This window comes from Podarcis vaucheri (genome assembly GCF_965113315.1).
Source record: "Podarcis vaucheri genome assembly, chromosome: 14".
NCBI classification, from domain to species: Eukaryota; Metazoa; Chordata; class Lepidosauria; order Squamata; family Lacertidae; genus Podarcis; species Podarcis vaucheri.
The window spans coordinates 4,962,565-4,989,823 of NC_138752.1; the positions used below are offsets into that span (position 1 = coordinate 4,962,565).

The 27,259-nt window shown below is 43.7% G+C and overlaps 1 protein-coding gene across 5 annotated transcripts in view; it reads right to left on the minus strand.

Moving 5' to 3' along the window:
- Positions 1-18,526: 18,526 nt before the first annotated feature.
- VPS13C (vacuolar protein sorting 13 homolog C) overlaps positions 18,527-27,259 on the minus strand; it is a 127,410-nt gene continuing 118,677 nt past the window's right edge. For 4 of the 5 annotated variants that reach the window (XM_082197992.1, XM_082197991.1, XM_082197990.1 and 1 more), the window contains 4 exons: positions 22,967-23,058; positions 21,781-21,904; positions 21,472-21,561; positions 18,527-20,249 (listed from right to left, as the gene is read on the minus strand). In XM_082197992.1, coding sequence (XP_082054118.1) covers positions 20,148-20,249; positions 21,472-21,561; positions 21,781-21,904; positions 22,967-23,058 — 408 coding nt within the window. In that variant the 3' untranslated portion in view covers positions 18,527-20,147. Of the gene's footprint in view, positions 20,250-21,471; positions 21,562-21,780; positions 21,905-22,966; positions 23,059-25,153; positions 26,359-27,259 lie in introns of those variants that run through there. The other variant, XM_082197993.1, reaches the window with a different exon arrangement.

A 27,259-nucleotide genomic window follows, 5' to 3' on the forward strand; every position in this document is an offset into this window, starting at 1 on the left:
CCGTTGCCTCGCTCTCTGAGGAGGGCGTGACCACCCCTGACTCGTGCCCTCCCTCCTGCTGACAGCCTCCGGAACCCGATGCCTGGCTACCTTCCTCCCTGCTGCTCTCAGTCTTGAGCGTGGGTCCCGACTTCCAGCTGCTGCCGCCCTCAGTTATGAGCGTGGGTCCCGACTTCCAGCTGCTGCTCTCTGAATCTCCTCTGTTCCCTTCCTCCTGGGGTGTCCCCCCGGATCCCCCCCTTGCTCTGCTCACTGGGGCTCCCTTTTGGGAGTCCTCTGACTCACTGCTTAGGCTTGGAGATCTCGGGTCGTCATCATCACTCATTCTCCCTTCGGCTTCCTCCCCCTCGCTCTCTGTTTCCACCCTTCTCTGCGTCTCTGCTTCTGAACCCCTGACAGGTGCGCACCAATCCCTCTTGCTCTCCTGGCTTCAGCAAAAGCTGCGCAGCCTGCATTCACTCCGTAAGACGCACACACATTTCCCCTTATTTTTAGGAGGGGAAAAGTGCGTCTTATAGAGCGAAAAATATGGTATGTGCCATAAGGGACACCTCTCTGAAGCACATATGCGCACGCACGCACACACACAAGCTCACAAGCTGTCCCAAAGTCCCCTTTTCCCCTTAACTGGAAGGAGAAAAGTTTCTATCATGAGAGGGTGTGTGTAAAAAAGTGAAGTCTGTTAAGCAACCGTCTTACACTACCAAGGTATAGAGAAACCTGCTGGAGTGGTTCATCCTTCCCTTTGCACAATGCAACTGCATGTCCCAGGAGACACCTGTTCATCAACAAGCTGTCGTGTTTTTTAAGAAATGAACAAACCCTGAAACAATTGCAGCTAGCGAAGGCAAGGAACGCTGGCTAGAGGTTATATATTGCTCAAGGCGGGCGCAGGTGGATGGGACTGCAAGCCAGGTCAGAAACAGAACAAAGCCAGAGGGGGGAGGTTTATGTTTTGCGGACAGGAAAAGGGCAGAAAAAGAATGACCCATCAGAGGCGACTGCCCCTAAGTGAACGGAGCAGCTGCTCATACTGGGACGAGATGGTCAGTAAGGCTGTCTGGAAAGAAAAAGCACAGGGCCATCTGCCGACATGGGACTTTGCACCTTCTGGGTACAGCAGAGAGTCTGTCCAGTAAAGTCATGACAAGGGGAGGAAAATGAAATCAAGTTTGTCCATGCCAATCAAAATAATGTTCAGTTCTGTTGAATCAGCTATAAGGGGCAAATTCTGCAGCCTAGGACTTCCTAATGCTTGGCACCATCAGTAGATGACCCTAACAAGGATTAAACTCACAACACGGGGAAGGAAGGGCTTCAATCCAGCATGCCCCACCATGGTGCAATCCAAGTCCAACATTTTTATCAACTTGGCAAAGCCAGCTCTCATTTGCTAAATTCAGTTTAGGAGTCTCAGATGCAAAGTTTAGTTGGCTACAGATTCTGAAACATCCGTAGGCTAAACGTCATTAGGTGGACAGTCTTTAGCTAGGGGCAAAGCCAGGGGCACTTGGAAATGCTGATAGCGCTAGGGAGAGAAAAGCATGTGGTTCTCCGCTTTGGAGAGGGACACTTGGTGGAAAGGATGTGCAGCAGATGCTTCCTAGCCTTATTGCATTTTAAGTTATGTTCACTCACCTGACATCACTTAAATTAGTTATCCCTTCATTCTCTTCCCATGTTCATCATGTATACAATCACTTTTTTGGCATCCTGGAGAAAATTCACATTCTCTTGTTATATGTTGAAAAGTAGTATATGATATATATATTATAATCAATCAATTAATTTAAGAATGACATGTTTTCTGATTTTAGATAACACCAAACCACTTTGAATACAAACTATGACAGCAAGATGTCAAGTGGTTAAGAGAATAAATTCATCATCAACAAAAACAACTGTTCCCACCCTAAATATGAGTCCTTTTTTCTTCCAACTGAGCTCTGATACTGGAATAAAGGCTTTGGCATAGAAGGTAGAAGAGGTGGCTGCAGAGCTTCAAATCCTTTGCAGAATAGGGAGACATAGCCTTCTGTTAGGGATGGAGTCAGAAGCAAGTCAGCAGTAAAGGAAGCAGACCTCCATTGTCAGTGAAGTTAATTCTTTATTCAAGGAATTGAACATACAATTCAGCCTGGTGGTCTCAGCAACATTCCCCAGTAGATCTTGCCCTTATGGAGCAACTGCCAGGACTGAAGGTCCCAACAATTCCTGGATGTTTCCCAAGCAGTCTCAAACTGCATCTGTGCACCGCTGACCTCTGCTCTGCTAATTACTCTGTGCATTCTTGGAGACCAGAGGAGAGGGGAATTTGTTGCAGCAGGAGAGGGAGACTCTAGGGATTCTCCAGCAGCCTCGGAGTCTGAACTGCTCCCTGCCACTGGCTCTTCCTGCTCACTAAACCCTGTTGCCCCTTCAGCACCCAGCATCTCCTCCCAATCTTCTCCCTCTGACTGCTCCTCGACATCCCACCACTAATCCCCTGGCTCTGAGCCCTCCTCTTCTGAGGTTACCCAGCTGTTCCCTCTCACCAAGGCCAAATGTGTACTTAACGATTTGCTAATTAACTAATGGTCCACAAAAGACCACTGTCTCCAAGTGGCAGCCGATGAGTCAATGGTCATTATGGAGATAGACTGTCACTTAAAGACACAGGCTTTCAAGCTGTCATGGGTAATAATAATAATAATAATAATAATAATAATAATAATAATAATAATTTATTATTTATACCCCACCCATCTGGCTGGGCTTCCCCAGCCACTCTGGGCGGCTTCCAAAAAAATATTAAAATACTGTAATACATCAAACATTAAAAGCTTCCCTAAACAGGGCTGCCTTCAGATGTCTTCTAAAACTCTGGTAGTTGTTCTTCTCTTTGACATCTGGTGGGAGGGCGTTCCACAGGGAGGGCGCCACTGCCAAGAAGACCCTCTGCCTGGTTCCCTGTAACTTGGCCTCTCACAGTGAGGGAACCGCCAGAAGGCCCTCGGTGCTGGACCTCAGCGTCCGGGCAGAACGATGGGGGTGGAGACGCTCCTTCAGATATACTGGACCGAGGCTGTTTAGGGCTTTAAAGGTCAGCACCAACACTTTGAATTGTGCTCAGAAACGTACTGGGAGCCAATGTAGGTCTTTCAATGTAGTTTGGCCCTACAACAGGCTTAACCAATACCAGGGCTGGCCCAAGCCATTTCACTGCTCGAGACAAAGGAGGGGATGGTGCCCTTTGACCCCTCCCAATGCAACCAGACTGGCAGTTGAAGCTTCCTTCAACAGTGGGAAAAACACCCTCCACCACCCTGACAGCAGCTGGCTAGCTTTGGGGCCTCAAATGGAATTGCGGGAAGCTGCTTCCACTCCCAGCATTAGCTCCCTGAGGCACCTGTATCACTCCACCTAATATGATGGCTGGCCCTAACCAATGGCATAGCATGAGGGGGCACAGGGGCAGTTGACCTGGGCACAAGTTTATTAGGGGTGCAACATTTCAACACCTAGTGCTGCCTCAGTTCCTGAGTACAGCTGTGTGCTTCTGTTGCTGGGCTCCGTTGAAAACTGCTTCTCCAGGCAAACCAGAAAGTGACCTCTCCAGACAATGGAACAACTCTTATCTCTGTGGCTGCAATCTCCTGGGTGATGCAGACACCATTGAATGTGCAAGCGTACTCCATTTCCCTCCCTCTGCATGACCCTGGGCGATGGCAACCCACACTACACCACTGGCCCTAAGGGATCCCTCTCCCCCAGATGTAAAGCAAACGGAGGAAAGGAGGTAAAAAAGCCACAACACACCTCCCCGAGCTTCTTCCTTCAAGGGAAGCATCACTGATTACTTAATACCCCAGCAAAGTGTCTTGGCCCTCTTAAAGCAAAGGTCACAGAAGTTAATTTGCCAGCCAGGGATGGATGCAGGGATGGCCGTGTTTTGATTTGAACCCTTCGGCCTGAAGGAGACCCAGCATTTCAAAGTGGCTATGCCGTTTATTAAACTCTCCTCTCTGGATTAAGCAATGGCTTGCAGCTCCAAAACTGCCAAGCCATCACATTTCCCAGGCAATTCACTGTTTGAAGAGAAAATGTAAAAATAAAGTCCGCAGAAAGCAGCCTCTCTCTCCTCTGCGAGGGAAATTCACATAAGGAGCTTAGCTGCGTTTCTCAGCTTGGGGAGCTTACACCGGGCCCTCCACTCTCCCCTGACAGCAACACAAAGTATCCAGCTGGAGAGATTTACTGACGATGCCAAGCGACACAACAGGTCTCGCAAGTCATCCCCACCATCTCCCCACCCCACCCCACCCCACAATTTTCCATTGCAAAGAAGGAAAAGGACAGGCTGGCACATCAAGCCGAGAGAGCAAAGAGGGGACAGCAGGTGCAACACGCTCAGAGGGGCTGAGCGTACAGAGCAATCTTGGCTGAGCAGCCTTCGCCAACCTGGTGCCCCCTGGATGCTTTGGACTGCAGCTCTCAGCCCCCCGAGTCTGCAAAGCAGAGGCGCTGCCACATCCGAAGCCCTCCCATCCAAGCTCACTGGCACCTTTCAGAGGCCCCATTAGCTAAAGTGGTGCTTCAGGTTAAGAACAGTTTCAGGTTAAGTACGGACCTCCAGAATGAATTAAGTGGTAACCTGAGGTACCACTGTAGGGGTACCGTATTTTTCGCTCTATAACACGCAGATTTTTTCTCCTAAAAAGGAAGGGGAAATGTCTGTGCGTGTTATGCAGCGAATGTGTGGTCCCTGGAGCCGAAAAATCGGGCAAAAATCAAACCGCGCTTCAGGGAGATGGGAAACCTGAAAGGGAAACCTGAAAAGAGGAAGTGGGTGCATTCCTGCATTCTGCCTCAGGGTCTTACTGCCCACCCTCTCTGTTTCCTTACTGTGTTTGCTCAAACGGAACAAAGAGCAGGGAAAGCCCCTCCCCTCCAGGAAAGAAGAGGGGAAAGCAGAGTGTCGTTCCTTCCTCTCTGTGCTCCGTTCCTTCCTCTCTGTGCTCCGGTGCTGCTGAAAACATGCAGGTGGGAGAGAGAGAAAGAGAAAGAGAGAGAGAGAGAGAGAGAGAGAGAGAGAGAGAGAGAGCGCTGGCTGGCTTGGGTGGGTGCGTGGGGGAAACTTTTGCCTTCCTTTTCTCTCTCCCGTTATACCCCACTCCTGCATTCTTAGCCCTTCTGTGTTTTTCCTTCCCTCCCCACTTAAAATGTGGTTAAAAAGCATGGATCCACATGGATCCTCAGGATTTTTGCACTGGGTCACCCCAAATTCACCATCAGAGCACATAGCATGTCCATGGCTACAGCCTGCCCCCCCCCAAAATCATGCACCCACTGTTGCCTGGGGCTGCAATGGTGCAAAAATGTGGTTAAAAAGCATGGATCCACATGGATCTTTGCATTGGGTCACCCCCAAATTCACCACCAGAGAACATAGCATGTCCATGGCTACAGCCTGCCCCCCCCCCAAATCATGCACCCACTGTTGTCTGGGGCTGCAATGGTGCAAAAACGTGGTTACATAGCATGGATCCACATGGATCTTTGCATTGGGTCACCCCCCCAAATTCACCATCAGAGCACATAGCATGTCCATGGCTACAGCCTGCCCCCCAAAAATCATGCACCCACTGTTGCCTGGGGCTGCAATGGTGCAAAAATGTGGTTAAAAAGCATGGATCCACATGGATCCTCAGGATCTTTGCATTGGGTCACCCCCAAATTCACCACCAGAGAACATAGCATGTCCATGGCTACAGCCTGCCCCCCCAAATCACGCACCCACTGTTGTCTGGGGCTGCAATGGTGCAAAAACGTGGTTACAAAGCATGGATCCACATGGATCCTCAGGATCTTTGCATTGGGTCAGCCCAAATTCACCATCAGATCACATGTCTGTGGCCACAGCATGAAGCACAAAAATGATACATCCACTGTTTCATTCAGAATGTTTTTTCCCTTGTTTTCCTCCTCTAAAAATGATGTGCGTGTTATGGTCAGGTGCGTGTTATAGAGCGAAAAATACGGTATTTAAAATGAGAGTCGTCATAGGGCACCTCTTTTTTGCTCTTCAAAACATGGCAGCCCTAGACTTTACCTCAGGCAGCAAAATGCATGAACCAAAAGACAGCTACCCTTCAAAATTTGCAGTTCTCCAACCAAAAGAATGTGCACCAAAATGTGGAGGGGGGTGCCTAAAAGTGTGCATATTGTTGAGAACATCCAAAATCACATTACTATATTGGGGGAAACTGCTTGCAGAAATGAGCATCATAGCCAAAACTGGCATACAATATTTGCACATTAGAACTAAAAATGCATTTTTGGGGGAGGACTTAAAACCAAAAAAACAAAAACAAAATGCAAATGCAGCGAACTGCACTTAAGAGTGGGAAAATGAGAAATGGAAGAAATTGGCCGATTTCTCCATCCCTCCTTGAGACACACACCTACAGCACAGGCATCTATCATGGTTAGGAAAACTGGTGATCTTTAGTATCAGCCTTTGGCAGCAGCCAGGAACGTGGCTACTTCCCGCCTTTAAAACCCTCCATCCCTTTATTAATAGAAGCATCAGCTCATTAGGCTGTCTCTACAAGTCAGGGAACATCTGAATCTTATTTAAAACTTTATTGGCTTCCCATTCCCTGCTTCAGCATTTGCTCCATGGGTCTTCCAGGCAGGCCTGATGCGGTGCTACTTTCACGGCTCCTGTTTGCTCACAAGGGGGCATTTCTGGGTGCTTACAAGGATCAAGCCATGGACAGTTGACACACACCTGCATAAATTTTGCAGCTGTTAATTTATTTGCATCTGCACAAATGTAGGGTGCTTTTCAGAGAGGAAAAACGAACTCATTCTGCTTGCTGTTGTTGGGGCTTCCTCTGAGCTACAGGGAGCCAAGAGGCTCCTCTGAGCCCAGGACAATGCGCATGGACCAGGCCCCTACTTGCTCTTCCCCCACCCCAAACAAATTAAGATGCTGGGCATGTGAGGAGTGAACTGTGCAACGTTCCCAGCTTCCATGGGATCAAAGTGAAAACTAAATCCCATAAACACATAATTTTTAAAAGGGAGACCCAGGACCCCTGCTCTTTGCCCATCTCCCAAGTTTGCAAAAGGAAACACATGTGCGCATGAGTTGCTCTGGTGGTGACTTGGCCACTGGCCTGCAAAGCTGCAAAAGTCCCATGCTGGAAGCAGGAGGGCACTTTTTACCACTCCCCAAATATATGTCCCTCACCATTCACAGCTCTTATGGGTGGAGCTTCGGAAGCTGACTCACCAAGTCATGCTGCTATTATTATTACTGTTATTACACATATACAGTGCACATGCGGGTTGCAATTCAGCGCTTCTGCGCATGTGCAAAGCACGATTTAGCGCTTCTGCACATGTGCGACTGCCGAAACCCAGGAGTAACCCATTCCAGTACTTCCGGGTTTTGGCGGTCCGCAACCCGAAAAATGCAGCCTGAAGTGTCTGTAACCCAAGGTATGAGGAGCTCAAGGTGGAACACACGATTCTGCCTCTACCCATTTTATGTTCATGACTGAGAGACAGTAACTGGCCCAAGGCCACCCACTGAGTTTGCATTTTATGGCAAAGTGAAGATCTGGTCCATAGAAAACACCATATAATCTCTTATCATTAGGGAGGTCACTATTTCCACCAGGAATACACACTAGTTCCTCACCTGACAAGGAGCATAAAATCTTTTCCTGAGGAAGGGGCCAAAAGGCTGGAAAGAATGAGCAAAGGAAGAAAGGAATAAACCTGTAGCAATTTAAAGCACTCCCCCCCACACACATGATATGCTCCTCCAGAATACAGATAATGTTCTGCAGACTCTTAAAAATCTGGGGATGCAATTTATCCCCATGAAGTCTTCAATATGACTAATAAAAACACATTGTCCTCTAAGTCATGGATTAAAGCTGAGATGAGCCCCTGGCAGGACGCTCTGCCTTCCTGCCTCCCCTTCGCTGGTTCTGGCTTTGCTGATCTCCACACACACTGATTGGTCGAACAAACAATAGCAAATGCCATCTGCCATTGATCATCTGCTGCTGGGTGAGAATAGATCTTTAATCACTGTCTCCCTGGGAAGAATACAAAAATCGAGATGGATACGAAGGTGTCACAGTTGGAAAGACAATTGCAACACTTTCATTAAAAATTTTGGGACTCCAGCAGACCAAAGGCTGGCCCACTTTTAAAAAGAAAAACTATTTAATGCACTTTCTTCCAGCTGTCGGGAAGGCCCAGAAACTGATTTCAAATCACAATTGTGATACATGGACGTAGACAGGCTTTATGTTGGGGGGGTATGTTTGGGGGGGGGGAGAACATAATTTAGTTAAACATTTTCATTGAGTTGCTTGATTTGGGGGGGGGCATCTGCCCCCTGCCTAAGTTGTGATGTACTGATATATTTAATGTAGGGAGCCTCAGGCCACACACAGAGACCCTGACAGAGGTATCAGCATTTTCCAGGTACTTCTGAACTGATGGGAAGTTGAAAATTGGTAGCTCAACAGTGAAATCAGGACATGGACCTTTTGCCACATGTCCCCTTCCTTTGTGGTCAGGTATATGGCTGCCAAGGAAGAGAGGCCTTTTTAGTGGTGGTGTCCCAATGGCAGCCATTTGTGCGCATGTGCCTGTCACCATCTCTCACCTCTAGACACTAGGTAAAGTCCATCCTGTTGCCCAGAGCTTTTGATATCACCCTATTTCCTTTCATCTGCTTTGTATGTGCTTGTTTCTTACTAGGTGGATTTTTTTATTTTAAAAAAACCACACTTTTATAATCTGGTACTGATCCCACTGTTATGGTTTGCCTGGTGCCTTGAGTGTTTTTGAATAGAAAGGCAAGGCACAATTTTTTTTAAATAAAATATATTCCGTTGCAGAGTTCACATGAAAACATGGACTTGCAATGAAAATCTGACACAGCTTGAATTATAAAAGTCCCCCCTACTTGCAAATATACCCCCTCCATTTGGACGGGGAGGGGGAGCACTGACCTGGAAGACAACACCTCAATTTTATATGCAATAAAAAGCATACATAATGAATTACGCCACCACTTATCCTTTGATCTCCACCTGGATATTTATGGATGGCACACACACTCTGTAAGTGGAAGAGGCATGAAGAACAGCTGCTTGGGCTGCTTGTGTGTGTTTTAATGTAACAAAAAGTGTTGTGGCACCTGAAAGGCTCAACAAATTTATTATAGCATAAGCTTCCACAGTCTTTTGGAATTTTTTTTGTTTTAATAAATTTGTTAGTCTTCCATGTGCTACAAGACTCTTTGTTCTAAGGCAGCTTCCCCGCTGGAAAATGTAGGGTGTCTGTGTGCAAGACAGAAAACAGACCTTGCACTTCCAGGGTTGTCAAGCGGACAGCACTCAGTTTCAAGGGCGACCTGGATCAAGTCCCGTTTCAGGTAAAGGGGGAGGCAAAGCCAGAGGTTGTGAAGCTGCCCATCCACAGTTCCTGGACAGCAGCTGGACAGTCACTGATCGTCCCCACTGTGGACAGATGTATTCTAGTTCTATTTAAATTGGTTAGATCTAAATTTGCATGTGTACATCTAATTAGCAGGTGCAAGTGTATGCTAATTTCTGCCCTTTTGCACCCTAGAAAGTTGTGTGTTTTGTTTCTTCGCTGTTATATGCCTATAGAAATATTTCAGAACTTCAGACAATCATCACCACCACCCTCCCAACTCCACCTGCATGCTGTGCTGCCGTCCTCCTTGTGTTAAGTAGAAATCTGTTTCTGGGTCCTATGGAAACGCAAGTAAAAGTCTCACGGCTGCTGCACAGTTCAGACACCTCCTTTTTGAGAGACCCGGTCTCTCATGCCACCTCCTTTACATATCGATGAACTTAAGGCAGGGCAAAACTAGGCTTTATTTCACCTGGGTCAAAGACTCAGTTTGGCGTGTGTGCGCGAACACACACACACACACACACACACACACAGGCTGGGAAGTTCAATGGCGCCCGTCTGGAAGCTTCACCTGGGGCACAAAACCCTGGCTGATGGGGTCCAAAAGAAAGTAGAGCAATATGTTTGGCGCCAGCTTGGCTGCGGGAGTTGCCGGAAGGAGGCGTACAAGGTGCCATCCAACCATCTTAGGGACTCCACTTCGGATTTGTGCAGTTTACTCTTTAGTCTTTTCTTCTCCTGCAGATTTCCTGCAAAACAGGTAAGGTTTAGGCTAAGAGTTTTCACTCTCCTAGACGGACTAACTTCCCAGGTTGATGAGTCAGCTGAATACCTTTGGGAACTCACAAGCATGGGATGGAGATGGCTATCCCATATTCTTTTGTTGTCAGCATCCAGCTTTGACAGGTGTATTTGCTTTAACTTATTGATGGATGCATTCATGGAGGATAGGCCTATTTTGTATAAATATGATATCCAAATTAGTTTTATGATTTTTTCCTCCTATCTTTTTAAAGCTATCACTTTTATAAAAACACTTGTTAATCCAGCCTGTCATTTTCATCAGGCTGCTCCCAGCTTGTGAAATAGAAGTCTTTCTCTAGTTTGTTACACAGAGATCTTTGTTCTACTTTACAAGGAATTATTTCTCAAAAAGCATGCCTTTTTGTTGCAAAAAGTCAGGTTGGTCCAGTCATGTTATGTACACTATTCTGCAGCCTATGAAAAACTGCCTTTGAGCTTTTGAAATAACAGGCTACCTGGGGTGAAAGTGGATAATGATACAATATTATTGCTAAGTATGCCCTATTGCTTTCACTTTTTCTTCCTTGGGTCTAGTAACATAATCCACAAACCACGCTCTTTAGACAACCAGTTGTTTAAAAAGAAAAGTTTGCAAATTCTTCTCACTGCACTCTGAGTTATGTACTGTTATGAGTTATTTTGGGGGCGGGGCATCAGTTTTGATAATACACACGGGCTCCTTTCCCAACCTATGATCACGTTTGTGGGCATTCCTTTGTTGAGGTAATGGCTTTGGCTGGCCAGCAAAGTGCCTAAGCAGCATCTCCAAGAATGTGCTTGGTTGCAACAGCTACAGCAAAGTGATGCTGCTGTCCAGGGAGAGAGAGGTGGGCATTCACCTGGATGGAGGCCATGTGGTCCTAGCAAGAAGACAAGAGCCAGAGTTGTTGTGTGTGGAAGCTGGCAGGCACAGAGGCATGTCTTGCTCTGTGCTAGATGGTGGGGCTCCCCTGGAAACTGATTGGGAAAGCAAAATCTATGGGGGTGTTTATGCTGTGATGTCCTCTGTCCTATGTTCTGGTTGTATATATGTGTAAATGAAGCCACATACAGTCTCTGCTGACCTTCATTCCAAGGAAACTGAGCCCTGGGGAAGCAGAGGCAGCTCTGCAGTTTCTCACCACCCAGAGTTTGGGGTGACATGTAACAGTATGCATACATGCACAAACACACATGCACAGTACATAACTAACACACATGGCGGAGCATTTTGTTCTGTTTAGAAAATATTTATGCAGATGGCAAAGGCATCTTCCTAACCAGATTTGAAGTTAAAGTGAGGTTTGAGTGGCCATGTTACCCTTTTCTTCACTGTTTCCCTGCACAGATTAACTTTTACTAATAATTACAATGTTTGACTTCCTGAAGATGCAGAGATAATGCACATTCTGTTCAAACTGTTCAAACTGTTCAAACTCTCAGACCTTGTTCTAACAATCCTACAGAAAAACCCTGCTGCAATAGTGTGGAAAGACTACCACCTTGTGGAAAGCAACAGGAAAGTTTGTGAGAAAATGGGGAAAGTCTGAAGTAAGCCCTAACCATGGCTCTTTGTGGGACAGATCATAGAATCTTATAGTTAGAAGGGACCCCGCGGGTATTCCAATCCAACCCCCTGCAACGCAGGAATCTCAGCTAAAGCATCCATGACAGATGGCCATCCAACCTCTATTTAAAAACCTCCAAGGAAGGAGAGTCCACCACCTCTTGTGGGAGTCTGTTCCACTGTTGAACAGCTCTTACTGTCAGAAAGTTTTTCTAAATGTTTACTCGGAATCTCCTTTTTTGCAACTTGAAGCCATTGGTTCGAGTCCTGCCCTCCAGAGCAGGAGAAAAGAAGCATGCTTCCTCCTCCATGTGACAGCCCTTAAAATATTTGAAGGTGGCTATCCTATCTCTTTTCAGTCTCCTCTTTTCCAGGCTAAACATGCCCAGCTCCTTCAAGTGCTCCTCATACGGCTTAGTTTCCAGGCCCTTGATCATCTTGGCTGCCCTCCCCTGCACACTTTCCAGCTTGTCAACATCCTGCTTAAATTGTGGTGCCCAGAATTGGACACAGTATTCCAGGTGTGGTCTGACCAAGGCATAAGAGAGTGGTACTATTACTTCCCTTGATCTGGACACTCTACTTCTGTTGATGCAGCCTAGAATATCATTAGCTTTTTTTGCTCTGCATCACACTGTTGACTCCTAGACCCCTAGATACATTTCACATGTACTACTAGTAAGCCAGGTGTCCCCCATCCTATATTTGTGCATCTGGTTCTTCCTGCCAAAGTGCAGAACCTTACATTTGTCCCTATTGAAATTCATTTTGTTAACTTGTGCCCAGTTCTCCAATCTGTTAAAGTCATTTTAAATTCTGATTCTGTCTTCTGTGGCATTAGCTATCCCTCTCAGTTTGATGTCATCTGCAAATTGTATGAGCATCCCCTCAGTTCCTTCATCCAAGTAACTTATAAAGATGTTAAACAACAACGAGCCTAGGAAAGAACCTTGCAGCACCCCACTTGTCACTTGATTTCCCAGGATGATGAGGAACCATTAGTGAGTACTCTTTGGGTTTGGTCAGTCAACCAGCTACAAACCCACCTAACAGTCACCTCATTCAGCTCACGTTTTATCAGCTTCCTCACGATAATATCATGTGGAACTTTGTCAAAAGCCTTACTGAAATCAAGATATCCACAGCATTTCCCCAATCCACCAAGTTTGTAATTCCATAAAATGAGGTTCATCTGGCATGACTTAATTTTTGAGAAACCTATCCTGGGTCTCTACTGGACTGGACCTAACCGTCAGGGGCCCCTTTACTCTTATCCTGGGTCTTAGTAATGGTATCGATGCCAAGCTCACTGGTTGGTAATTAACTGGGTCTTCCTTTCCCCCTTTTTGAAGATGGGGGGGACAATATTTGCCCACCTCCAGTCTGTAGGGACCTCACCTGTTCTCCAAGAATTCTCAAAGATAATAGACAAAGGGTCTGAAATTACATCCGCAAGCTCCTTTAGTACCCTTGGATGCAGCTCATCAGGCTTTGAATTCAAGATTTGAATACATTGAAAGTAGCTAGGTGTTTCCTTCCTACCTCTTTTCCTATCTTGGACTGCAGCTCCGCCCTTACATCATTTATTCTGTTATCACCAGGTTGGGCATCACTTTCCTTTTGGGTGAAGACAGAGGGAAAGTAGGTGTTGAATAGTTCTGCCTTCTCTCTGTCACCTAATAGCATTTCTCCGTGTTCCCCATGCAGAGGACCTACCACTTGCTTGTTCTTCCTCTCACTTTGGACACAGCCAAAGAAACCTTTATTATTATTATTATTATTATTATTATTATTATTATTATTACCCTCTCTTGCAAGCCTGAGCTCATTCTGACCTCCCAGTTGAACGACGTGGCCCAGGGAGAGAGGGGAAAATAGTGGAAGTGAACAGCTGGCTTCGCAAATGGTGTAAACAGGAACGGTTTGGATTCTTAGATCACGGACTGCAGTTTCTTGAAGATGGACTTCTGGCAAGTGATGGGCTGCACCTCACAACGGTTGGGAGAAATGTTTTTGCCAAAAATCTCAGAAACCTCATCAGGAGGGCTTTAAACTGACTAATGTGGGGGAGGGAGACAGTGCTCCTGAAGGTAGGAGTCTATCAATTAATGAAGATGATCATCCAAATGTCATAGACCAAATGGAGCAAACAGCACGCGGACCTAGTGGTGGGAGGAAAAAATCCTTAAATAAGAGACACGGGGGAATGATTAATGGACTTCAATGTCTGTATACTAATGCGCAAAGCATGGGAAATAAACAAGATGAGCTTGAGCTCTTGGTACAGCAAACTAAATATGACATAATAGGCATCACTGAAACCTGGTGGGATAAGTCCCACGATTGGAATGTAATAATGGGGGGATACAATCTATTTCAGAGAAACAGACCAGACAAGAAAGGAGGAGGAGTGGCATTATATGTCAGGGATGTGTATACCTGTGAAGAGATCCAAGATTTAGAACCTCAAAGCCAAAGTGAGAGCATTTGGGTCAAAATTAAGGGAGAGAAGAATAACAGAGACCTCATTGTGGGAGTTTACTATAGATCCCCAAGCCAAACGGAGGACATAGATGATGCCTTCCTGGAACAGATGGCCAAGCATGCAAAAGGAAGGGAGATAGTAGTAATGGGGGACTTCAATTACCCGGATATTTGTTGGACGTCAAACTCAGCCAAGAGCATAAGGTCAAACAGATTCCTCACTGGCCTTGCAGACAACTTCATTGTCCAGAAAGTGGGAGAAGCAACAAGAGGAACAGCCATTTTAGATCTGGTCCTAACCAATGTTGATGACCTGGTTAGTGGGGTAGATGTGGAAGGATCATTAGGCGCGAGTGATCATGCTCTTCTGAAGTTTACTATACAGCGGAAAGGAGCAGCCAAGCATACTAGGACTCAATTTCTTGACTTTAAGAAAGCCGACTTCATAAAACTTAGGGAAGTGCTGGGTGAGATCCCATGGATAGCAATACTAAAAGGAAAGGGAGTTCATGATGGCTGGGAGTTTGTTAAGAGGGAGATAGTAAAAGCACAATGTCAGGCAATACCAATGAGACGGAAACATGGAAGGTGCCTAAAGAAGCCAGGGTGGCTATCTAAAGAACTTTTAAGTGAATTAAGATTAAAAAAGGATGTGTACAAAAAATGGAAAAGGGGGGAAACCACCAAAGAGGAATTCAAACAAATAGCCAGCACGTGTAGACACAAAGTCAGAAAAGCTAAAGCACAGAATGAACTCAGGCTTGCTAGAGAGGTTAAAAGCAACAAAAAAGGCTTCTATGGGTATGTTCGTAGCAAAAGGAAGAACAAAGAAACAGTGGGGTCACTCAGAGGAGAAGATGGTGAAATGCAAACAGGGGACACAGAAAGGGCTGAACTCCTCAATGCCTTCTTTGCCTCAGTCTTCTCCGATAAAGAAAACAATGCCCGACCTGAAGAATTTGGAGCAAATGATTCAGCAAAGGAAACACAGCCCAGAATAACTAAGGAGATAGTACAAGAATATTTGGCTAGTTTAGATGTATTCAAGTCTCCAGGGCCAGATGAACTGCATCCAAGAGTATTAAAAGAACTGGCAGATGTGATCTCAGAACCACTGGCAGTCATCTTTGAGAATTCCTGGAGAACAGGCGAAGTCCCGGCAGACTGGAGGAGGGCAAATGTTGTCCCTATTTTCAAAAAGGGGAAAAGAGAGGACCCAAATAATTACCGCCCAGTCAGTCTGACATCAATAGCAGGGAAGATTCTGGAGCAGATCATTAAGCAAACAGTCTGTGAGCACCTAGAAAGGAATGCTGTGATCACCAATAGTCAGCATGGATTTCTGAAAAATAAGTCATGTCAGACTAACCTGATTTCGTTTTTTGACAGAATTACAAGCCTGGTAGATGAAGGGAACGCAGTGGATGTAGCCTACCTTGATTTCAGCAAGGCATTTGACAAGGTGCCCCATGATATTCTTGTAAAGAAGCTGGTAAAATGCGGTCTTGACTATGCTACCACTCAGTGGATTTGTAACTGGCTGACTGACCGAACCCAAAGGGTGCTCATCAATGGTTCCTCTTCATCCTGGAGAAGAGTGACTAGTGGGGTGCCACAGGGTTCTGTCTTGGGCCCGGTCTTATTCAACATCTTTATCAACGACTTGGATGATGGACTCAAGGGCATCCTGATCAAATTTGCAGATGACACCAAACTGGGAGGGGTGGCTAACACCCCAGAGGACAGGATCACACTTCAAAACGACCTTGACAGATTAGAGAACTGGGCCAAAACAAACAAGATGAACTTTAACAGGGAGAAATGTAAAGTACTGCACTTGGGCAAAAAAAATGAGAGGCACAAATACAAGATGGGTGACACCTGGCTTGAGAGCAGTACATGTGAAAAGGATCTAGGAGTCTTGGTTGACCACAAACTTGACATGAGCCAACAGTGTGACGCGGCAGCTAAAAAAGCCAATGCAATTCTGGGCTGCATCAATAGGAGTATAGCATCTAGATCAAGGGAAGTAATAGTGCCACTGTATTGTGCTCTGGTCAGACCACACCTGGAGTACTGTGTCCAGTTCTGGGCACCACAATTCAAGAAGGACACTGGCAAACTGGAATGTGTCCAGAGGAGGGCAACCAAAATGGTCAAAGGCCTGGAAACGATGCCTTATGAGGAACGGCTAAGGGAGCTGGGCATGTTTAGCCTGGAGAAGAGGAGGTTAAGGGGTGATATGATAGCCATGTTCAAATATATAAAAGGATGTCACATAGAGGAGGGAGAAAGGTTGTTTTCTGCTGCTCCAGAGAAGCGGACACGGAGCAATGGATCCAAACTACAAGAAAGAAGATTCCACCTAAACATTAGGAAGAACTTCCTGACAGTAAGAGCTGTTGGACAGTGGAATTTGCTGCCAAGGAGTGTGGTGGAGTCTCCTACAGTGGTGCCCCGCAAGACGAATGCCTCGCAATACAAAAAACTCGCTAGACGAAAGTTTTTTCCGTTCGCGATTTGCCTCGCAAGACGAATTTCCCCTATGGGCTTGCTTCGCAAGACGAGAATGTCTCGCGACTTTTTTTCTTTGACTAAAAACAAAGACATGTTTTGTTTATAAAGTTAATTTATTTTCCCTTAAATTTTTGAACTGCTCTTTACAGTATGTGTGACTTTAAAGAGCAGTTAATAAGCTGTTGTTGTACCAAATTTGGCTTTGTTTGGACTTTTTTTGACCATAGGAACGCATTAATTGATTTTCAATGCATTCCTATGGGATTTCGTGCTTCGCAAGACGAAAAATTCGCTAGACGACAAAAATTGCGGAACGAATTAATTTCGTCTTGCGGGGCACCACTGTACTTTGGAGGTCTTTAAGCAGAGGCTTGACAACCATATGTCAGGAGTGCTCTGATGGTGTTTCCTGCTTGGCAGGGGGTTGGACTCGATGGCCCTTGTGGTCTATTCCAACTCTAGGATTCTAGGATTCTATGATTTTATGATTCTATGAGCTTTAGCCAGCCTGACTTTCCCCCTGCAACTGTTGGCTACTTATATATACTCCTCCTTTGTGATTTCTCCTTTCCTCCATTTCTTATACATGCCCTTCTTAATCTCAGCTCAACTGTAAGCTCCTTATGCAGCCGCACCGGTTTCCTTAGATGTCTCCCACTTTTCTTTCTTGTTGGTTTTGTCTGCATTTGGGCCTTCAATATTTCTCCTTTTAGGAACTCCCATCCTTCTTGGACTCCCTTCTCATTGAATATTTCTCACCACAGGATCACACCCAGTAGCTCCTTAAGCTTCTTGAAACTGGCCTTCTTAAAGTCCAGAGTGTGTGTTCGACTACACTCAGTTTTCCCTTGCCTCTGTATCCTGAAAGCCAGGAGAACATGATCACTTCCTCCCAAGTTTCCAAGCTCTTCCACTTCATCAATCAGTTCCTCCCAATTGGTGAGGACCAGGTCCAAGATAGATGATCCCCTTGTTGGTTCTTCCACCTTCTGGGAAATGAAACTGCCAGTGATGCAGTAGAGGAATTTGTCAGACCTTACATTCTTGGCAGAGTTTGAGTCCCAACAGATATCATGGAAGTTGAAGTTCCCCATGATTACTATTTCTCTCCTTTTTGAATGTTTGGTAATCTGCTCTACTGGGGCATCATCTTAGTCTTCAGTCTGGCTTGGCGGTCTATAGCAGACACCCACAGTAAGGTTACGGTTGTTTCTCTCTCCTACAATTTTTACCCATATACTCTCTATCTGCTTTTCATGCTTCAGGTCATGGATTTCTTCACAAGTGTACACATCCTTTATATTCAATGAAGCTATTATCCCCATTTCCAGGCGCTCCTTTGTCATTCATATTGTTTTCTCCCTCCCCCTCAAGATCTAGTGTAAAGTTCTCCTGATCAGATTTTAAAGACTCTTGCCAAACACATTCTTGCCAACTGCTGTGAGGTGCAACCCATCTCTCGCCAGAAGTCCTTCCTCAAGGAAGCGGAGACCATGTTCCAGGAAGCCAAATCGTTCCTGACGACACCACCTGCACAGCCAGTAGTTTACCTCAAGTATTTTCCTCTCTCTTCTTGGACCACGACCTTCAACCGGAAGGAGTGATGAAAAAAGTGTGTTTTTTAAAGTTCACAGTGCAATTTATTTCAATATTATTTGGCTGCCTATTGATTTGGTTATTTAATATCATCAACCGCTTGTCATGAAAGCCACAATGAGCTGCATATAAAATATTTTTATTTGGCAATATTATATACACATAACGACAGAAATAAAGAGCAGACAAACAGTACCATTTAGATGACCCTTGAGCCAAGGCACACTTACTGAGCCAGGTAAGGCTTTTATCTGCTAGCAAATGAGCCAGTCATAAACTGAGCAATGCTATGTAAGAATTTGCCCAAGGAAGACAATTACCCCCTACAAAAGTGTTTCCCACAAAATGCAGTATTTGGCAGTGTACTACTTTTCCCCATGATATGGACTCACATACAGCACCTGATTTATGATCAAGGCAGACACACGTTAAATCTGAATTGTTTTGCTTAAAATCCTTAATCATTAATTGCTGACCTATAATTCCAGAACAATAAATCATAATTCCGCATACTACAAATGTTAGCATTAGTGTGGCCAAAAATGGCCAAGTACATGAACAACTAACCAAAAGTGAAGCAAATGAGCATTAAGAGGGGAACGTAAAACAAAATGCTCCCAAAGGCAAAATATGTGACTTAATGTTACAGAAAAACAAATGGACAGACTGAAAAAGTACTGAATTTTAGATAGCAAAATCCTTCATTTGTAAATAAAATAAAAAATGGCAGTAGAAGTACTTGATTTACTTATGTAGTCTGCAAACAAGACTTGCTTACCAAGAACAGTACCCCAGCTGCAAAAGTGCACACAAGCTCCTGTAAACAGAGAACTCTTAATGCGTTAGCACATGTGCCTTCTTGAAGAGCAGCCCAGAATTCAGCTCAGGATGTTTCCAACAATTATATAGTTTGCTGTATGAAGCTCACCATGTTCCTAAACCCATTTGTTCATTTACACATAATCATTTTGCTGAATGTGTGATAGTCTGAACATACATTAACTTGTGCCAATCATCTCAGCCGAAACAGTGATCTATTTTAAAACCTAAATATATGCAATGTTAAAGGTAATGAGAGGCTGTTCATTAGCTAACATAAATAAAGGTGTCATTACTAATACAGGTATGAGCCCTACAGTGCAACTCACTTAAGGGCCAGTCAGAAATGGGTTTGAAATCCTGAATCAAAAGAACTCCTGTATTATACTGCCTACAAAACAGCTGAACGCCAAACAAAATGTTCCTGAGTCATTTCTGGATGTTTTCATTACAAACAACATGAATAATTTTTGAATAAACATAGAAAATATACTCTGAATAGAAAACACATTGCCTTCTGTTAAAAGAAAGAATCTGTATTACTATCACAAGCATTTCCCAACATCAAAAATTTATCTCAATACACCAAGTAAATTTGAGAAGAGGATGGAGTAGTTAATTTGCTCAAACAAATGTTCATTTAAGATTCATATTAAGCAGACCTTAATAATTTTGGTCAACTAAAGTGAAAGGAATGATTCAATATAATTCTATTTATCTTTGGAAAAGAAATTACGACATTTAAATATTGCAATTATGGCTACATTCAAATATGTCAAAATAATATTTTTTTGAGTGGCCAGTCTAGGCAGCTCAACCGCCATCTCCCACCACAAACTGAGCATCACCAGGCATGAATGTATCCACACAGTTTCCATAAAATTCATTCTCTGAAAGGCCACATGAATGAAAGATGTTACTGTTATTAAGATGGCTCCTGTGGTCTGCTTAATTTTAAAGATGCTTGTTTCACCAACTTCTGCTGATGTCTTGTTGCTTGAGCTTCATCAATAGCACGACAGATCCTCTGGGAAGCAAACAGATTATTATTAGCCACCAAACCTCACAAAAGACTTCACGGAAAAACTGAATGAATATTTCTTGGAGAGATGCAAAAACCTGAACTTGGCTAAGCTAATAGCAACCAGAAATAAAAATTAAAAGAGCCTGAGAGAGGCATGGAAACAAGAGTCTGTAAGAGAAACTGCCTAAATCAACTCATTGAGATGCCCTAGTGCAGGGATTCTCAACCTCCAGAGCCCACTTGAAACAGCTGAAAATTACCAAATCCCACAGTCACAAAATTAGTAGTGAAATGGCAAACCCAGTCACAAAATAGTGGCAGATGGAGACAGAATTGGGCACAATTACCTGGCAATTGCTGACATTACTTTCCAAAGATAACCCATTTTTGGAAATTGCTACTTTCTTTGCCACAATGTTTTCCTTGTGGAAAGGCATTCCATAGCTCCGATTTCTTCAAGCTTAAGTACAGATGTTTGCACTGGTGGTATTGTGATTCACTCTCCCTATTTTAGGCAGAATTTGCTGATCCAGAGGTGCAAAGTGCAGAAGGCTTCTTCTTCTACATTTGTTCCTCCTTACCCTGAAAACTGATTCTTACCCGTTTCTTGTAATTTATTCTCCCATTTGCCTTTAACACTCACATTGCACCTTGTTCTTTTTCAATTAATATTCCAGAAGGAACTGAAGGATGGGGTGGCTGTTTGGCAAGATTAATAATTCCACCACCACTGAAAAGGCAAGTCCAGTAGTTTCAAGGTGTGGTCAGACAGGCACAACTGCTACTGGGACTGACAACCAAGGAAGAGCACATGGCCCTATTTATTGAGCATGATACTCCCCAGTGTCCTCAACCACACAGGGGAATATGGGATTTTTAAAAAAATACTGACAAAAGGAGGCAAGCACTCCATTCTCCAAGACCAGTATTCAAGCATCAGACTGAAAAAGAGCTCTTCCCTTCTTTCAATTTCTTGAGGAAAGAACTTCAAGGGTGAGGGAACGCTAACCTGAAGACCACTGAAGAAGGTGGAGATTTATTAATCTAGGTGCCAACTGCAGTTATCGTGCCTTGCGGTGAAAAGCACTGCACCAAGACAAACCTGCCCCAGGGCACTGGTGGAAATGCAGTGACGTTCAAATCAAGAGCACCTGAGTGGTGAAGACCAGCGGTCTGCCCTATGTTTACACTGGAAGTGTAGTACTAGTTCCAGTATCATAATTACCCTTGCTGAAGCTGAATTCTTGAGCTGGATTTTCTTTACGGATTCTTGTCCTGAGTTCTCTCTCTTGTGAAATGTTAACAGCCCTTGGTCCTATTAGAAAACCCAGAACAATTTAAAATAACTGTGAAAATGTTATTACATTCCACTATTAAAAAGAGCATAATCAGATCAGCCATGGTCACAATTTTATTATAAAAGAAAATTAGACATAAAGTTATTCCCTGTTCTATTTTGTGTTTGTGAGATTACACCCAACACCAAAGTATTCACTTATTGTTTCTAGAACAAGTGTGAATCTGTTCCTCTTACCTTAACAAAGATCTGCAGTGTGTTTTCATCCACAACTGGTGGTCGTGTGAAGTCTTCATATGAATAATCCCAATCTGTTGTTATGTGCCCTAAAATCTCCACCTCCTTTATGAACATAACTCTCCTAGATGAAGACAGAAACATGTCAATATTTTCTCTTTAGTAAACACTTGAGTGTTCGGCACACTCACAAAACCCAAGACCACTCAGTACAGAAATATCCACTTTTGCAGACCATGCACGTGACACAAGATACATTTTAACTTCAGCATATTAGAAGTTAAACACCTTTGGCCACAAAATTGTTCAAATTATGACTGGACTTAAATTGGCAGATGAAATAAGCCCTTTTGCACCAGTGTTACAAAATAGTGTGGAGAGAAGTGTCATCAATATCAGCAGATATTTCATTGAGAAAACCTTTGCCGAAAAGCAAAGTGATGGGTTCCCTGAGTGGGCTTTCAACAAAAGATAATGAAGGCATGTGACCAAGGAGGAACACACATTAATATCCAAGCTGGAAAAGAGCTCTGTGGGAAAGCAGCTTTTTATGTAGGAGGTTCCAGATTCAATCCTGGATAACATCTCTATTTAAAGGCACAGGTTGCTGGTAACGTGAAAGATCCCTGGAAGGACCCTGGACACAAAAAAGAGAACAGTACTAGTCTTCATGGACCATATATGAACAGAAAGGGAGATTTTATTCATCATGAGATGAATAAAATTCATATTAGTCATATTAGACCTGGCCTTAGTACAGCAGAATCTGCATCTCAAGTAGAAATCAGCAACCGGAGGCCCCAGAACCTAATGCAGTTCTTGAGTACCACCATCTGATCTCTAGGTGCTCATAGGCAAAGGAGGGGGGGTGGCTGAGGCAAGACCATGTTAAGAAAAGAAGCAGCCTAACCCATCACCATCCATGGCCTCAACAGAAAAACCAGAATCCTGGACATTCTACCACTGAGATGTGCTTCCTCCTACATATACCGGTAATTCAATTTAATTTGCAAGCAAAGAGGAAAGAGGAAATTCCCCCAGAGGCCTTCAATATAATCCTAGTTCAATATTAACTCTCCACAGAGCGGCAGTGTTTGCCTTTTGACTAGGTGAGGATTGGTTTGACCAAAGGAAATACCCCCAGAACACTGGCTGAATTCCTCTGGTTTAGTCAGCACAATAATACCTGTTGGTTACTACAATGTGCGCCTTTCTGCCCCCTGGAACAGCACAGTGGTACTGGAAGCTTTCTCCAGCCAGCTTCTTGATATGAGAATTCTGCAGCAGGATGAGGGTGAAAAAACAAAAGACACGTTTCTAGTCTCAGTTAGAATTTCAAACCCACACGAGGTAACAATTACAAGGCTTGGACTGAATTCTAGAAAAGGGAGTTCTCCCCGTGGATCATGCCCCCCCCCACTCCCCAAGAAAGCATATTTAGTGTTGGGGGGAGATAGTCAATTTGCATAGTGCTTTAGAGTCCAGAACTGAATCCCATATTCGTTAACAATGAAGATTTCCCCCCTTAAATTTAGCAATCTGTGTAATAATCCATTTGCCAAATTGCTGGCATTCTTTCCTGTGCAAAACTTGAGTGCATAAAATATCCAAAGTGACAAAAAGGAAAATACATTAAACGTTGTTGTTGTTGTTGTTGTTGTTGTTGTTGTTGTTGTTTTTAAAGAGAAGTCCACAGGGCACAGCCTGCTACCCCAAAGTAGGGGGGGCACTTTAAGAGGAAGAATGTAGTAATTCTGTATTTTGCAACATCAATTCACACTGGCTTCAGCTTTCATGTCATAATTTTATTTCCATGTCATAATTTTATTTCCACCAGTCTAGAAGCACTTCTTTCAATCATAGAAAAAAGATTATATCATTATAACATACAGGTTATAAAATCTCTGAAAAGTTGCAACAAGGAAAATGGGGGGAGGGGGGAGAGTTCACACATTCAATTGCAAATCTAAAATAGGAAATAGCAGCACTTGTTTGATCAAAACCAGAAGTCCCAGCTGACTAAACATGCTATACAGAGTTGTTTTTTATGAACTCCAGATGCCAGCGCAGCATGCAGAGGCATAGTTGTGCCCACAGAGGTCTCCCCTGGCACTGGCAGGGTCCCCTTCTCTGAATGAAACGAGGCTTGGAAGAAGCCCTGGGACCAAAAAAAGGTCAGCAATCCTTGAATTAACTGTAACTACGTTTTACAATTCTTAAAAAACAAAAGAAGGCAAAGATACAAGATAATAAGAACGCACATTAAGATAATACAATGGCAAAGTACACATTTATGAATGAATGCCTGATTCTGTAACAGAATCTGCTATTATTCAAAGAAACCACTGATTTTCCTTAAAGCAATTCTTTTTCTTCCTTTTGTAATCTAATATTCATCTTGCGACATGCAGCCCTATGAGTTGCATAAAACTCTTGCCTTCCACCACTCACCACTTCCACCCCCTCCTTCCATAAGAAGGATCAGACCTGCAGGATCAGGCCAACGGCCTATCAGTCCAGCATCCTGTTCTCACTGTGGCTATCAGATGCCTCAGTAGGAAACCGAAAGCAGGACCAGAACACAGGAGCACTCTCCCCTCCTGTGGCTTGTAGCAACTGGAATTCAGAACGATTACTGCCTTCGATTGTGGAGGCAGAGCTGAGGCATCATGGCTAGTAACCACCAAGAGCCGTCTCCTCCATGAATCTGTCCAATATTCGTTTAAAGCCACCCATGTTGGTGGCCATCACTGCCTCCCCTGGGAGCGAGTGCCAGTGTTTTCTATGTCCTGCGTGAAGACATCCTTTCCACCTTAGACCTCAATTCATTTGTCAACCCAATTCAGGATTGCAAGGGACTTCAGGACTAAACTGATCTCTTCCCCCGCCCTTTAAAGAGAGGCATTGAGCAGCTTATGCACTATGGAAATTTTAGCTAGATCAAAAACAGGTATCCACTAACTCAGGGACGGGGCAAGAAACAGCTACCTACCAATGCAGGGCTGGCAGGAGAAAAAGGGGGGAGACCATAATGAAGCTCAGAATGCTAACAGCAGAGAATGGTCAAGGGTGCTGCTTGTTTTGGGACTCCTTCCCTCTCAAGCAAGGAAGCACCCCGACCAGGTGTCCTCCAGATGGTTTGGACTACAACTCCCATCAGTCCAACCCAGCGCAGAAGGGGAGGGGTAAGGCTGCTCTAAAGCCACAGGACACACACACACACACACACAGGCGAATACACTTAAAGAAATGTTCTCTGATGTTAAGCCCAAAATCCTTGCCAAAAAAAGTGTGCATGGCATTATATTTGCACAAAGATTCGGTGATAATTACAAAATACATTTGAGAAAATAAATTACTCAAAACATTTGAGCACCAATATTAAATCTCACATTTAATACTGCTTTTTATTTTTTATTGAAAATATTTCTCAGAAAAGAGAAGGCTCTCTCATGAGTTGCCACATGAGAGCAAATCAGAAGTACATAAACAGGCAAAAATTTTTTTTTTTTAAGGAGCACAATTATTTTTATATTTGTTGCTAAAGCATATGGGACATTTCTTAATCTAATTTAACAAAATCTAGCAGGCACCTACAGTTCAAGAAGAAAATGCATGCCTATAATAATTTTTTTTTCCACAGCATGTTTCAACACACTAAAGTTACACTGTCTCCAAACATATCTTATTACCTCTAATCAATATATTTAGGGAAATATTTATATTGAACAGCATCACCCCAAAAATCCTAAAAGAAAATACAGATAAAAACAAATGGCTGCTTTTGAGCATCAAGGCATCAACATCAATTTTCAACAATCTGAGTAGAATTTTTTAAAACTGGTGTTTCTACACAACTTTCACACAGGGTTCTGATTTAGAGATTGATGAAATATGTCACTCTTAGCTTGACCCTCACTCCTCTCCTCCTGTCAGAGTTGCTGATGCTGGAAGAGAAAGGTGTGTTTTTTTCAGGCTGGGTGTAGGAGAGGAGTGATGGCTGCCATCAGACCAATGGGACTACCATCTTCCCACTCACTGAGGTCTATGTGTGCCGAGTAGAAAAGCAGAAAGTCGCTTAACATCCTACATCCAACCTCTTTTGTATGAATAAGGAAACATGAAAACTAGCCCATATTCATGAATTTGCAATGGCTAGCTACACATGAACAAAATTATTTTACTATTTACATATATGCCAATATACAACGCTGACAATTCAACTAGCCAATGCTACACTGTCACTGATCTCTCTTTGCTTTTAATTATAGAAAAGCATCAAGCAATAATTGGCACATTAAAAAATATAGATGTAAACTCTTTTCCACTCCTGTTAACCATCACCACCAACCGAAGGACAATTTTCATGGTGTGCAGCTAACCTCAGGGATAAAAATAAATACATTCCTATCATTTGAAGTAGGCAGTACCAGTGAAAGAGGCTCTGTGGGAAGATATAGAATGCAATGGATTCTTGTTGAATCATGCCCTAAATTTTAAGATAGAGCAAAGCAGACAAATATGATTAAATATAGAAAAAGATAATGGAAACCGTAGACTCCATTATTCCAGTTGTTGCTGCGTAAGCATAGTGGGAGAGAGGAAGAAAGAAGAAATACATTAGAAACTGATCAGATGCTGGAAGTAACGAATAGGAAGGCAACAGACAAAAAGGAAAAGAACAGAACTTTCAGTTTATGGGTACCTATTTTGAATGGAATTTCACTTCTGGCTTAGAAGAGATTGCGAATAAATAATTCAAGATAAATGCCCCTTAAGTAATAGGTTTCTGTATTATTGTTCTCAATGTATATCTCACCTCTCCAAATATCAACAAGAGATATGCTTCCTGTTAATGCATAAATAATTGCATGTATTTAAAGGAAATAAAAACATCACCCTATAATACTCAGCAAAAACAACAGGCAAATTAATAAAATGAAAAATGCTTCTACATCATTTCTGAATTCCAATGTTCTTTCTCCAAGCCCAGAAGGGCGCATGTAAAGTTATCCAGTGCTATTTTCCTGTGGGGACGCAGACCCCTAAACATTTTGTGAATCTTTGTACTTTTGCCCATTTACTGTATTTATTTTCCCTGATTTGAAATATAAAATGGTGATTATCTTGAGTCAAAATGAGAGCACCCAAACATTTTTAATGTTTTAAAAAAGCACTGAAGTTATCCCATGAATCAGACTAGGATGGGCTTGCCGATAAGAAGGGCTTGCCGAAAGCCACCCAAATTTTTTTGTGGCTGAGCAAGAACTTGAACCCAGGTCTCCCCACTCCAAATCCAACACATCTATTCTGTGACTATGCCACATTGGTCTTGGGTTGTAAAAAGCAATCTCCTTGGTGACTAAACACCTTCCAATAAACCAACAGTGTGTGAAAAATGAAGTATCAGGTTAGGCTGGGCTGCAGTTTGCATAGATTTGTTTCCCAGGCACAAATATATGACAGTTATCGTGTTCTT